The 14,371-nt window shown below is 48.6% G+C and overlaps 1 protein-coding gene across 1 annotated transcript in view; it reads right to left on the bottom strand.

The window, feature by feature from the left end:
* Positions 1-13,137, bottom strand: part of LOC106579767 (1-phosphatidylinositol 4,5-bisphosphate phosphodiesterase delta-1) — a 128,602-nt gene extending 115,465 nt beyond the window's left edge. The window contains exons 1-2 of the mRNA XM_045702867.1: positions 12,837-13,137; positions 2,582-2,740 (exon numbers count right to left, since the gene is read on the bottom strand). Coding sequence (XP_045558823.1) covers positions 2,582-2,740; positions 12,837-12,867 — 190 coding nt within the window. The 5' untranslated portion in view covers positions 12,868-13,137. The remainder of the gene's footprint in view (positions 1-2,581; positions 2,741-12,836) is intronic.
* Positions 13,138-14,371: the final 1,234 nt, after the last annotated feature.

Genomic DNA, 14,371 nt, shown 5'->3' with positions numbered 1-14,371 from the left:
TGTAACCCCCAGCCTGACCAGTAGTGGTATCCAGGGATGTAACCCCCAGCCTGACCAGTAGTGGTATCCAGGGATGTAACCCCCAGCCTGACCAGTAGTGGTATCCAGGGATGTAACCCCCAGCCTGACCAGTAGTGGTATCCAGGGATGTTACCCCCAGCCTGATCAGTAGTGGTATCTAGGGATGTAACCCCCAGCCTGACCAGTAGTGGTATCCAGGGATGTAACCCCCAGCCTGACCAGTAGTGGTATCCAGGGATGTAACCCCAGCCTGACCAGTAGTGGTATCCAGGGATGTAACCCCCAGCCTGACCAGTAGTGGTATCCAGGGATGTAACCCCAGCCTGACCAGTAGTGGTATCCAGGGATGTAACCCCAGTCTGACCAGTAGTGGTATCCAGGGATGTAACCCCCAGTCTGACCAGTAGTGGTATCCAGGGATGTAACCCCCAGCCTGACCAGTAGTGGTATCCAGGGATGTAACCCCCAGCCTGACCAGTAGTGGTATCCAGGGATGTAACCCCCAGCCTGACCAGTAGTGGTATCCAGGGATGTTACCCCCAGCCTGATCAGTAGTGGTATCTAGGGATGTAACCCCCAGCCTGACCAGTAGTGGTATCCAGGGATGTAACCCCCAGCCTGACCAGTAGTGGTATCCAGGGATGTAACCCCCAGCCTGACCAGTAGTGGTATCCAGGGATGTAACCCCCAGCCTGACCAGTAGTGGTATCCAGGGATGTAACCCCCAGCCTGACCAGTAGTGGTATCCAGGGATGTAACCCCCAGCCTGACCAGTAGTGGTATCCAGGGATGTAACCCCCAGTCTGACCAGTAGTGGTATCCAGGGATGTAACCCCCAGTCTGACCAGTAGTGGTATCCAGGGATGTAACCCCAGTCTGACCAGTAGTGGTATCCAGGGATGTAACCCCCAGTCTGACCAGTAGTGGTATCCAGGGATGTAACCCCAGTCTGACCAGTAGTGGTATCCAGGGATGTAACCCCCAGCCTGACCAGTAGTGGTATCCAGGGATGTAACCCCCAGTCTGACCAGTAGTGGTATCCAGGGATGTAACCCCAGTCTGACCAGTAGTGGTATCCAGGGATGTAACCCCCAGTCTGACCAGTAGTGGTATCCAGGGATGTAACCCCCAGTCTGACCAGTAGTGGTATCCAGGGATGTAACCCCCAGTCTGACCAGTAGTGGTATCCAGGGATGTAACCCCCAGTCTGACCAGTAGTGGTATCCAGGGATGTAACCCCCAGTCTGACCAGTAGTGGTATCCAGGGATGTAACCCCCGGCCTGACCAGTAGTGGTATCTAGGGATGTAACCCCCAGCCTGACCAGTAGTGGTATCCAGGGATGTAACCCCCAGCCTGACCAGTAGTGGTATCCAGGGATGTAACCCCCAGCCTGACCAGTAGTGGTATCCAGGGATGTAACCCCCAGCCTGACCAGTAGTGGTATCCAGGGATGTAACCCCCAGTCTGACCAGTAGTGGTATCCAGGGATGTAACCCCAGTCTGACCAGTAGTGGTATCCAGGGATGTAACCCCCAGTCTGACCAGTAGTGGTATCCAGGGATGTAACCCCAGTCTGACCAGTAGTGGTATCCAGGGATGTAACCCCCAGTCTGACCAGTAGTGGTATCCAGGGATGTAACCCCCAGTCTGACCAGTAGTGGTATCCAGGGATGTAACCCCCAGTCTGACCAGTAGTGGTATCCAGGGATGTAACCCCCAGCCTGACCAGTAGTGGTATCCAGGGATGTAACCCCCGGCCTGACCAGTAGTGGTATCTAGGGATGTAACCCCCAGCCTGACCAGTAGTGGTATCCAGGGATGTAACCCCCAGTCTGACCAGTAGTGGTATCCAGGGATGTAACCCCCAGCCTGACCAGTAGTGGTATCCAGGGATGTAACCCCCAGTCTGACCAGTAGTGGTATCCAGGGATGTAACCCCCAGTCTGACCAGTAGTGGTATCCAGGGATGTAACCCCAGTCTGACCAGTAGTGGTATCCAGGGATGTAACCCCCAGTCTGACCAGTAGTGGTATCCAGGGATGTAACCCCCAGTCTGACCAGTAGTGGTATCCAGGGGATGTAACCCCAGTCTGACCAGTAGTGGTATCCAGGGATGTAACCCCCAGTCTGACCAGTAGTGGTATCCAGGGATGTAACCCCCAGCCTGACCAGTAGTGGTATCCAGGGATGTAACCCCCAGTCTGACCAGTAGTGGTATCCAGGGATGTAACCCCCAGTCTGACCAGTAGTGGTATCCAGGGATGTAACCCCCAGTCTGACCAGTAGTGGTATCCAGGGATGTAACCCCCAGTCTGACCAGTAGTGGTATCCAGGGATGTAACCCCCAGCCTGACCAGTAGTGGTATCCAGGGATGTAACCCCCAGCCTGACCAGTAGTGGTATCCAGGGATGTAACCCCCAGCCTGACCAGTAGTGGTATCCAGGGATTTGTTGTTTCATAACAGAATGGAGGTACATTTGTTTGAGGCCTATCAATGGGCTACCTTTATATCAGTTGTAGATGTAGATGAATGGTACAGTAACAGTGCAGTACTCACAGGTCTCTTTTCTCTTGAATATCCTGTATGACTCATGCCATATGGTCGTGTAGTCATCATGCAGCTTGTACATTCGGTTCTTTTTCCAAGAGGAAGACTTTACTTTCAGCAGCTTTCCCCCCTCCAGCAGGAACTGGAGGTCCACATCGCCCTCTAAACCTAGTGGGGTCACACAGAGGTTAGAGGTCAGGCAGACATTAACCGTCACATAAAAGAGCTGCATCATTTGGCTCCCAAACGGCTCTTCATTCAAAATGCTTGAAAATCAACCAAGAACCAAAAAGTAGGCTACCATTATGTCAGATCGTGATATGCTTGTTCAAATACATTTTTATCTGGACAAATTATAAGATCACAAGTATTAGATCACATGGACTAGAATGACTTGCTCTCCCCACTATTTATTGTTTCTGCAGTGAGGATTCACCATCTTCAGAGAATGATTTTGTAACTTATTTGCAGACAATCATTGTTTAAAGAGTAAAACACACTAGTACCCGTATGTAAATCAGTAAGCCAAATTATTGTCTCTTTCATCAATGCTATTTGGTTCCCAACGTTCACCAAAAAGAGCCATTCAAAAAGAGCCGTTAGTTAGTGAACGACTTGCTACTCACTACTTGCTACCACTCAGGGGTTGAAATTGCGACCGAAGCACTCCCATTTGCCACACTTTGTCACATCATGACCATAGTCATTTGTTATTTTCTATGGTAGAGTAGGTCAGGGTGTGACAGGGGTGTTTTCTAGTTTAGTTTTTCTATGTTGTTATGTTCTAGTTTTGAATTTCTATTTTGGGTTGTTCTAGTTTTGTATTTCTATGTTGGGCTGTGTTTGGGATGATCTCCAATTAGAGGCAGCTGGTCCTCGTTGTCTCTAATTGGGGATCATATTTAAGTTGGTGTTTGTCCCACCTGGGTTTGTGGGAGATTATCTTTGAGTCAGTGTATGTTTCACCTCTGCGTCACGGTTTGTTGTTTTTGTTATTCAGTTATTTATATGTATTGCCTAGTTTCACAGTGTAAATAAAATGTGGAACGACACACACTTTGGTCCGCTTCTCCTTCCTTCGACAACCGTGACAGAATCTCCCACCACCGAAGGACCAAGCAGTGTGATCAGCAGGACAAATGGACTTGGGAGGAGATATTGGATGGGAAAGGACCCTGGAGGCAGGCTGGGGAGTATCGCCGTCCTAAAGAGGAAATCGAGGCAGCAAGAGCGGAGCGGCGATACTACGAGGCACTATACCAACCACGAGGCAAGTGCGAGAGGCAGACCCCAAAAAATGTTTGGGGGGGGCACACGGGGAGATTGGCAGAGTCAGGTTGGAGACCTGAGCCAACTCCCCGTGCTTACCGTGGGGAGCGAGTGAAGAAGCAAGCACCGTGTTATGCGGTGATGCGCACTGTGTCGCCAGTGCGCATTCACAGTCCGGTGCGATCTGTGCCGGCGCCCCGCATTTGCCGTGCTGGGTTGAGCTTTCAGCCAGGAAGAGTGGTGCCAGCTCAGCGTTCCTGGTCTCCAGTTCGCCTTCTCGGTCCAGGATATCATGCGCCGGCGCTGCGCACTGTGTCACCAGTGCGTATTCACAGCCCAGTGCGTCCTGTGCCAGCTCCCCGCGTTTGCCGGGCGAAAGTAAGCATCCAGCCAGCACGGGTTGTGCCAGCTATATGCTCGAGACCTCCGGTGCGCCTCCACGGCCCAGTATATCCTGTGCCTGCCCCACGTACCCGGCCTCCAGTGAGTCTATCCAGCCTGGTACGCCCTGTGCCTGCTCCTCGCACTTGCCCTGAGGTGGGTGTTACCAGTCTGGCGCCACCTGTGCCAGCCCTACGCATCAGGCCTCCAGTGCGCCTGCCCAGTCGGGGGGTCCTGTTCCTGCTCCCCACACTCGCCCTGAGGTGTGTGTTACTAGTCTGGCGCCACCTATGCCAGATCCACGCATTAGGCCTCTGGCGACAGTTCCCAGTCCAGAGCTTCCGTCGACAGTTCCCAGTCCAGAGCTTCCGTCGACAGTTCCCAGTCCAGAACTTCCGGCGACGTTCTACAGTCCGGAACCTCCTGAGATGGCCCGCAGTCCGGAACCTCCTGAGACGGCCCGCAGTCCGGAACCTCCTGAGACGGCCCGCAGTCCGGAACCTCCTGAGACGGCCCGCAGTCCGGAACCTCCTGAGACGGCCCGCAGTCCGGAACCTCCTGAGACGGCCCGCAGTCCGGAACCTCCTGAGACGGCCCGCAGTCCGGAACCTCCTGAGACGGCCCGCAGTCCGGAACCTCCTGAGACGGCCCGCAGTCCGGAACCTCCTGAGACGGCCCGTAGTCCGGAACCTCCTGAGACGGCCCGCAGTCCGGAAACTCCTGAGATGGCCCGCAGTCCGGAGTCTTCAGCACGGTCCGCAGTCCGGAGTCTTCAGCGGCGGTCCGCAGCCCGGAGTCTTCAGCGGTGGTCTGCAGCCCGGAGTCTTCAGCGGCGGCCTTCAGCCCGGAACCTCCGGTGGCAGCCTTCAGCCCAGAGCCTCCGGCGGCGGCCTGCAGCACAGAGCCTCCGGCGATGATCTACGGTCCGGTTCCTCCTCCGACAATCCACGGTCCGGTGGCACAAAAGCGGAGGGATCAGTGTGCGGAGCGGGGGCTACGCCCCGAACCGGAGCCGCCACCATGGGTAGATGCCCATCCGGACCCTCCCCTATAGGTTCGGGTTTGCGGCCGGGAGTCCGCACCTTTGGGGGGGTACTGTCACGCCCTGACCTGAGAGAGACGGTTAATTTCTCTATTTTGTTAGGTCAGGGTGTGGGGTGGGCAGTCTGTGTTATATTTCTATGTTTTTCTTTGATTGGCCTAGTATGGTTTCCAATCAGAGGCAGCTGTCTATCGTTGTCTCTGATTGGGAATCATACTTAGGCAGCCCTTCTTCCCTCCTTCAGTGTGGGATCTTGTTTTTGTACAGCTCAGTAAAGCCTGCAGAACGTGACGTTCATTTTCCGTTGTTTGTTATTTTGATTTAGTGTTCTGAGTTAAAATACATTTTGAACATGAGCACTCACCACGCTGCACCTTGGTTTCCTCACTACGACGTTCGTCACAGTAAGGTACAAAATCAGTAACACCCTTTTGAGAATTTTCCCCTCCAAACAATCAGTGCAAATATGATATTGTCAAGTTAAAATGTAATTATTTGTGTATGGAGAGTAGGTCATTATAGGCTGTAGACTACCTGCTATGGAGGGTAGGTCATTATAGGCTGTAGGCTACCTGCTATGGAGGGTAGGTCATTATTGGCTGTAGGATACCTGCTATGGAGGGTAGGTCATTATAGGCTGTAGACTACCTGCTATGGAGGGTAGGTCATTATAGGCTGTAGGATACCTGCTATGGAGGGTAGGTCATGAGACAGCCTAAAGGGAGGAGGTCAGAGACCTGGCAGTGTGGTGCCAGAACAACAAACTCTCCCTCAATGTGATCAAGACAAAAGAGATGATCGTGGACTACAGGAAAAGAATGGCCGAGCACGCCCTAACCACTACCATTATAAACACAATCCTAACCACTACCATTATAAACACAATCCTAACCACTACCATTATAAACACAATCCTAACCACTACCATTGTAAACACAATCCTAACCACTACCATTGTAAACACAATCCTAACCACTACCATTGTAAACACAATCCTAACCACTACCATTATAAACACAATCCTAACCACTACCATTGTAAACACAATCCTAACCACTACCATTGTAAACACAATCCTAACCACTACCATTGTAAACACAATCCTAACCACTACCATTGTAAACACAATCCTAACCACTACCATTGTAAACACAATCCTAACCACTACCATTGTAAACACAATCCTAACCACTACCATTGTAAACACAATCCTAACCACTACCATTGTAAACACAATCCTAACCACTACCATTATAAACACAATCCTAACCACTACCATTGTAAACACAATCCTAACCACTACCATTGTAAACACAATCCTAACCACTACCATTATAAACACAATCCTAACCACTACCATTGTAAACACAATCCTAACCACTACCATTGTAAACACAATCCTAACCACTACCATTGTAAACACAATCCTAACCACTACCATTATAAACACAATCCTAACCACTACCATTGTAAACACAATCCTAACCACTACCATTATAAACACAATCCTAACCACTACCATTGTAAACACAATCCTAACCACTACCATTGTAAACACAATCCTAACCACTACCATTGTAAACACAATCCTAACCACTACCATTGTAAACACAATCCTAACCACTACCATTATAAACACAATCCTAACCACTACCATTGTAAACACAATCCTAACCACTACCATTGTAAACACAATCCTAACCACTACCATTGTAAACACAATCCTAACCACTACCATTGTAAACACAATCCTAACCACTACCATTGTAAACACAATCCTAACCACTACCATTGTAAACACAATCCTAACCACTACCATTATAAACACAATCCTAACCACTACCATTGTAAACACAATCCTAACCACTACCATTGTAAACACAATCCTAACCACTACCATTGTAAACACAATCCTAACCACTACCATTGTAAACACAATCCTAACCACTACCATTATAAACACAATCCTAACCACTACCATTGTAAACACAATCCTAACCACTACCATTGTAAACACAATCCTAACCACTACCATTGTAAAGATGACCTGATCAGTGTATATGGGACAGATTTCCAATTGTTTTTCCTTTACTTTTAGCAGTGGATAGTTTCTGTTCCTGTCTTTAAGCTGACTACTCCATTTCCAGTGAGACATGGAAACTCAGAGAGACATGCCCTTTAAAAACGGACTCTTTATCCATCCACTATACAAACCTCTAACCAATATGAACACCAACTAATAACAGTCAGTCAGTCAGTCAGCCAGACGGTCGGTCGGTCGGCCAGTCAATCAGCCAGCCAGTCAGTCAATCGGTCAGTCATCCAGTCAGTCAGCCAATCGGTCAGCCAGTCAGTCAGTCAGCCAATCGGTCAGCCAGTCAGTCAATCGGTCAGTCAGCCAATCGGTCAGCCAGTCAGTCAGTCAGCCAATCGGTCAGTCAGCCAATCGGTCAGTCAGCCAATCGGTCAGTCAGCCAATCGGTCAGTCAGTCAATCGGTCAGCCAGTCAGTCAGCCAATCGGTCGGTCGGCCAGTCAGTCAGCCAATCAGTCAGTCAGCCAGCCAGTCGGTCAGTCAATCGGTCAGTCGGCCAGTCAGTCAGCCAATCGGTCAGTCAGCCAGCCAGTCGGTCAGTCAGTCAGTCAGCCAATCGGTCAGTCGCTTAGTCGGTCAGTCAGCCAGTCAGTCAGTCAGTCAGTCAGTCAGTCAGTCAATCGGTCAGTCAGCCAGTCAGCCAGTCGTTTAGTCGGTCAGCCAGTCAGTCAGTCAGCCAGTCAGCCAGTCAGTCAGTCAGCCAGTCAGCCAGTCAGCCAGTCAGTCAGTCAGCCAGTCAGTCAGTCAGTCAGCCAGCCAGCCAGCCAGTCGGTCAGCCAGTCGGTCAGTCAGTCGGTCAGTCAGTCAGCCAGTCAGCCAGTCAGTCAGTCAGCCAGTCAGCCAGTCAGCCAGTCAGCCAGTCAGTCAGTCAGTCAGTCAGTCAGCCAGTCAGCCAGTCAGCCAGTCAGTCAGTCAGCCAGTCGGTCAGTCAGCCAGTCGGTCAGTCAGCCAGTCGGTCAGTCAGCCAGTCAGCCAGTCAGTCAGCCAGTCAGCCAGTCAGTCAGTCAGTCAGTCAGCCAGTCGGTCAGTTAGCCAGTCAGTCGGTCAGTCAGTCGGTCAGTCAGTCAGCCAGTCAGCCAGCCAGTCAGTCAGCCAGTCAGTCATGTTTGGGTGTAATGAAACATTCCAGTATTTTTAATTAAAACAGTATTTCCATCTGCAGTAGTAACGGTTGGGCTAGTCTGGAGCTGAACAGCCCTTGTTTAAAGGGGCAATCTACAATTTTACATCCATTCTAGGCCTATAAATAAAAAACATGTACCAATTGATTCCTGAAAAATATAACTTATAAATGCCTCATGAGCTTAGTTCAACTGTCACACTCCATGAAAACCCAAAATATAAGCTTGTTTTACTCCAATGTTTGTAAAACAAAGTACATGTAAACAAACACTGTTCAGCCTCAAAACATGTTTAAAAAGATCATGTTAATATCATGGATGGTCAATCCTTGCATCCATAGCTTTGTCTATGAATTTGAGAGTGATTACATTTCTCCAGCCCCGTCCCTCAGCTTTTTACACGCTTTGTTATTGTTTCAATTGCTGATTGCCGCTTTATTGTAAATAATGTAAACAAGGCACCCTTTACACACAGCCCAACCTGAACACAGCCCAACCTGAACACAGCCCAACCTGAACACAGCCCAACCTGAACACAGCCCAACCTGAACACAGCCCAACCTGAACACAGCCCATCATGAACACATCTTAACCTGAACATATCCAAACATGAATACAGCCCAACCTGAACACAGCCCAACCTGAACACAGCCCATCATGAACACATCTTAACCTGAACATATCCAAACATGAATACAGCCCAACCTGAACACAGCCCATCATGAACACAGCCCATCATGAACACATCTTAACCTGAACATATCCAAACATGAATACAGCCCAACCTGAACACAGCCCAACCTGAACACAGCCCATCATGAACACATCTTAACCTGAACATATCCAAACATGAATACAGCCCAACCTGAACACAGCCCAACCTGAACACAGCCCATCATGAACACATCTTAACATGAATACAGCCCAACCTGAACACAGCCCAACCTGAACACAGCCCAACGTGAACACAGCCCAACCTGAACACAGCTCAACATGAACATATCCTAACATGAATACAGCCCAACCTGAACACAGCCCAACGTGAACACAGCCCAACCTGAACACAGCCCAACCTGAACACAGCCCAACCTGAACACAGCCCAACGTGAACACAGCCCAACCTGAACACAGCCCAACCTGAACACAGCCCAACCTGAACACAGCCCAACGTGAACACAGCCCAACCAGAACACAGCCCAACCTGAACACAGCCCAACGTGAACACAGCCCAACGTGAACACAGCCCAACCTGAACACAGCCCAACCTGAACACAGCCCAACCTGAACACAGCTCAACATGAACACAGCCCAACCTGAACACAGCCCAACCTGAACACAGCCCAACGTGAACACAGCCCAACCTGAACACAGCCCAACCTGAACACAGCCCAACCTGAACACAGCCCAACCTGAACACAGCCCAACCTGAACACAGCCCAACCTGAACACAGCTCAACATGAACACAAAAAATAAAAAAGAGAAATTCAGAAAATATAGAAAAACCTGTCAGTAACAGCAACATGAAGAACCCTTAGATGTAAACCAGTGTTGTTCTCAGAGTTGATCTGTTGGCTGTTTCTATATGAACCACAGGCTGAGCAGCAGCAGCACTGCAGAGACGTGTTTTCCTGACTAGTGTTGGAGGGAAAGTAAAGCATACCACATTCTAACCCAAACGCCAAACCAGATGTAGATGTTACTGTGAAACGGTGTTTTACGTCCTAGTGCTTTGTGCCAGACAGAGTTTGCAAAGTGCTCCCTTGATGATTAAACAGCTCCATAACAATCACATATTGCATTCTGGGAGCTCAACAGCCACACCACAGTCGTCTCAACATTGTTTACAACAGTTACAGTATAAAGACACCCTATAGGCATATTGTAACTGGGACTGAGAGGACATTCGACCTTTATTAAAGATTTAGATAAGCAGGGCTCCCATGCAAAAGACACATGGTCTCAATGGGACTTCCTGTGTAAATAAAGACACATGGTCTCAATGGGACTTCCTGTGTAAATAAAGACACATGGTCTCAATGGGACTTCCTGTGTAAATAAAGACACATGGTCTCAATGGGACTTCCTGTGTAAATAAAGACACATGGTCTCAATGGGACTTCCTGTGTAAATAAAGACACATGGTCTCAATGGGACTTCCTGTGTAAATAAAGACACATGGTCTCAATGGGACTTCCTGTGTAAATAAAGGCACATGGTCTCAATGGGACTTCATGTGTGGCTCAGTTGGTAGAGCATGGTGCTTGCAACATCATGGTTATGGGTTCAATTCCCACAGGGGACTGGTAAGAGAATGTGTGCACTCACTACTGTAGTGACTCTGGATAAGTGTGTCTGCTAAATGACTAACGAATATCGGATCAGAGTCTGCTAAATGACTCACTACTGTAGTGGATCTGAATAAGAACATCTGCTAAATGACTCACCACTGTAAGTGGATCTGCTACATGACTCACCACTGTAGTCTGCTAATTGACTCACTATTGTAAGTGTTTCTGGATCAGAGTCTGCTAAATGACTCACTACTGTAGTGGATCTGAATAAGAACATCTGCTAAATGACTCACCACTGTAAGTGGATCTGCTACATGACTCACCACTGTAGTCTGCTAATTGACTCACTATTGTAAGTGTATCTGGATCAGAGTCTGCTAAATGACTCACTACTGTAGTGGATCTGAATAAGAACATCTGCTAAATGACTCACCACTGTAAGTGGATCTGCTACATGACTCACCACTGTAGTCTGCTAATTGACTCACTATTGTAAGTGTTTCTGGATCAGAGTCTGCTAAATGACTCAAATGTAAATAAACCCCTACTGTTTGTTTGTTTATTCTATGTACTGTATGTTTATGTCGTCCACATGACTGATCCATCCAACCTGACAGAGCTGGAGGGGATCTGCAGAGAAGAATGAGAGAAACTCCCCAAATACAGGTGTGCCAAGCTTGTAGCGTCAAACCCAAGAAGACTTGAGGCTGTAATCGCTGCCAAAGGTGCTTCAACAAAGTACTGAGTAAAGGGGCTGCCTCTCTCTACCTGCTCCCTGGTTGGCTGCCTCTCTCTACCTGCTCCCTGGTTGGCTACCTCTTTCTACCTGCTCCCTGGTTGGCCACCTCTCTCTACCTACTCCCTGGTTGGCTGCCTCTCTCTACCTTCTCCCTGGTTGGCTACCTCTTTCTACCTGCTCCCTGGTTGGCTACCTCTTTCTACCTGCTCCCTGGTTGGCTGCCTCTCTCTACCTGCTCCCTGGTTGGCTGCCTCTCTCTACCTGCTCCCTGGTTGGCTACCTCTCTCTACCTGCTCCCTGGTTGGCTACCTCTCTCTACCTTCTCCCTGGTTGGCTACCTCTCTCTACCTGCTCCCTGGTTGGCTGCCTCTCTCTACGTGCTCCCTGGTTGGCTGCCTCTCTCTACCTGCTCCCTGGTTGGCTGCCTCTCTCTACCTGCTCCCTGGTTGGCTGCCTCTCTCTACCTGCTCCCTGGTTGGCTACCTCTCTCTACCTGCTCCCTGGTTGGCTGCCTCTCTCTACCTGCTCCCTGGTTGGCTGCCTCTCTCTACCTGCTCCCTGGTTGGCTGCCTCTCTCTACCTGCTCCCTGGTTGGCCGCCTCTCTCTTTCGCTCCCTGGTTGGCTGCCTCTCTCTACCTGCTCCCTGATTGGCTGCCTCTCTCTGCCTGCCTCCACACATAATAACATCTGATCTGGCTGCACACAAACATGTTGTTGCTCATCAATAAACCACATTGTTAATTCCAAAGGTAAAGCATTTATTCTACGTATTCTTCCTAGGTCAATAACGACCATGACTTTGTCCTTGGTTTAACATCTGCCCTATACAAGATAGGACAACAATCTCAGTCAGTCAGCCCTGTATAGAACGCAGGACAACAATCTCAGTCAGTCAGCCCTATACAGGACGTAGGACAACAATCTCAGTCAGTCAGCCCTGTATAGAACGCAGGACAACAATCTCAGTCAGTCAGCCCTGTATAGAACGCAGGACAACAATCTCAGTCAGTCAGCCCTGTATAGGACGCAGGACAACAATCTCAGTCAGTCAGCCCTGTATAGAACGCAGGACAACAATCTCAGTCAGTCAGCCCTGTATAGGACGCAGGACAACAATCCCAGTCAGTCAGCCCTGTATAGGACGCAGGACAACAATCTCAGACAAACAAATCACATTCCACTCAAGCATAACTGGTCACAACGCCCTTTAAGGAATGGAATCAACCGGATGTTACAGTGGTTCGGGTAACATAGCATAAAAAAGAAGGTTCTCTAAATATGAACAGATATCACACAATAGTCCATATATCTGCAGCTCAACCTACCATGTTTTCCCGCTTTGCCGTTTGATTCCATTCGGATTCGATAAGATCAGTCCCAAATTGCCGGCGCGTAAAATCACTCCACAGGTCAGAAATGACGCGCACGTACAAATCCAAGGGTCTCTATGGATAAATGCGAATAGCAAAGCGGCGATAGAAAGCGTTGGGCACTTTAGGCTGCCGATTAGATCCAGACAGACAGTGCGCAAAGTAGCTGGTAGCCTACAGCATAACGAGTACGAAGTATGCGCCCTGCCCTTCAGCCCAACCAGCCCACACCCTCCGCACCGCCACACCGGTCGGACTGGTGATCGTATTGCAGCCTGGGTTAGCCTACACCTCTACATGGAATTCCTGACGCAGGGGAAATTCTGATTTGTTTTCCAATACATATTTCTACTGCTGTGTGTCTTTGTGTTTCCTTGCACTGGAACAAGACACAAGGCTAAATGAATCACAGTTATGCCATGGAGACAAAGGACTGTCCTTACTCAAGGGACAGTCCTATCCGGGATCCTTGGGACGTCCTTACTCTAATCCCTAACCATAACTTTTATTTTACCATAATCTTAATCTTTACTTTAACAATTTTAAATGTCAGCTTCAATTGCATGGGGACATCCCAAGGACCCAGAATAGCAAGGACCCTTCATTACCCACCGTCTCTGACTTTACCTGAAGCCAGTAGCTACCTTGACTCTGCTGGACCAATCCTTGAGTGGAAAGTGAAATGGAAGCACTACAAATAAATGTCATGTCAATTCGTAGTAAAGCTAATAATAATAATAAATAAATAAATCACCAAAAATCATACTTTTGCTATCATTTATGTAACGAATGACCTCTACTGGTGTAATTTGGAACTGAAGACTCAATTGTGTTGTGTGTCTTCACAATAATGCCAGGGAGGAATCAAGTCCCAGGTGTCCTTAGTCGGTTCATGGTCATAGTGCTTTACAATGAGTTGGTCTTCAAATCAAATCAAAGTTTATTTGTCACGTGTGCTGAATAAAACAGGGGTAGACCTTACAGTGAAATGCTGAATAAAACAGGTGTAGACCTCACAGTGAAATGCTGAATACAACAGGTGTAGTAGACCTTACAGTGAAATGCTGAATACAACAGGTGTAGTAGACCTCACAGTGAAATGCTGAATAAAACAGGTGTAGTAGACCTCACAGTGAAATGCTGAATAAAACAGGTTGTAGACCTCACAGTGAAATGCTGAATACAACAGGTGTAGTAGACCTTACAGTGAAATGCTGAATACAACAGGTGTATTGACCTCACAGTGAAATGCTGAATACAACAGGTGTAGTAGACCTTACAGTGAAATGCTGAATAAAACAGGTGTAGACCTCACAGTGAAATGCTGAATAAAACAGGTGTAGTAGACCTTACAGTGAAATGCTGAATAAAACAGGTGTGTAGACCTCACAGTGAAATGCTGAATACAACAGGTGTAGTAGACCTTACAGTGAAATGCTGAATAAAACAGGTGTAGTAGACCTCACAGTGAAATGCTGAATACAACAGGT

Source organism: Salmo salar, chromosome ssa19, assembly GCF_905237065.1.
Source record: "Salmo salar chromosome ssa19, Ssal_v3.1, whole genome shotgun sequence".
Taxonomy (NCBI): Eukaryota; Metazoa; Chordata; class Actinopteri; order Salmoniformes; family Salmonidae; genus Salmo; species Salmo salar.
Note: the sequence above shows the minus strand (reverse complement) of the source record. Positions and strands in the feature narration are given on the sequence as shown.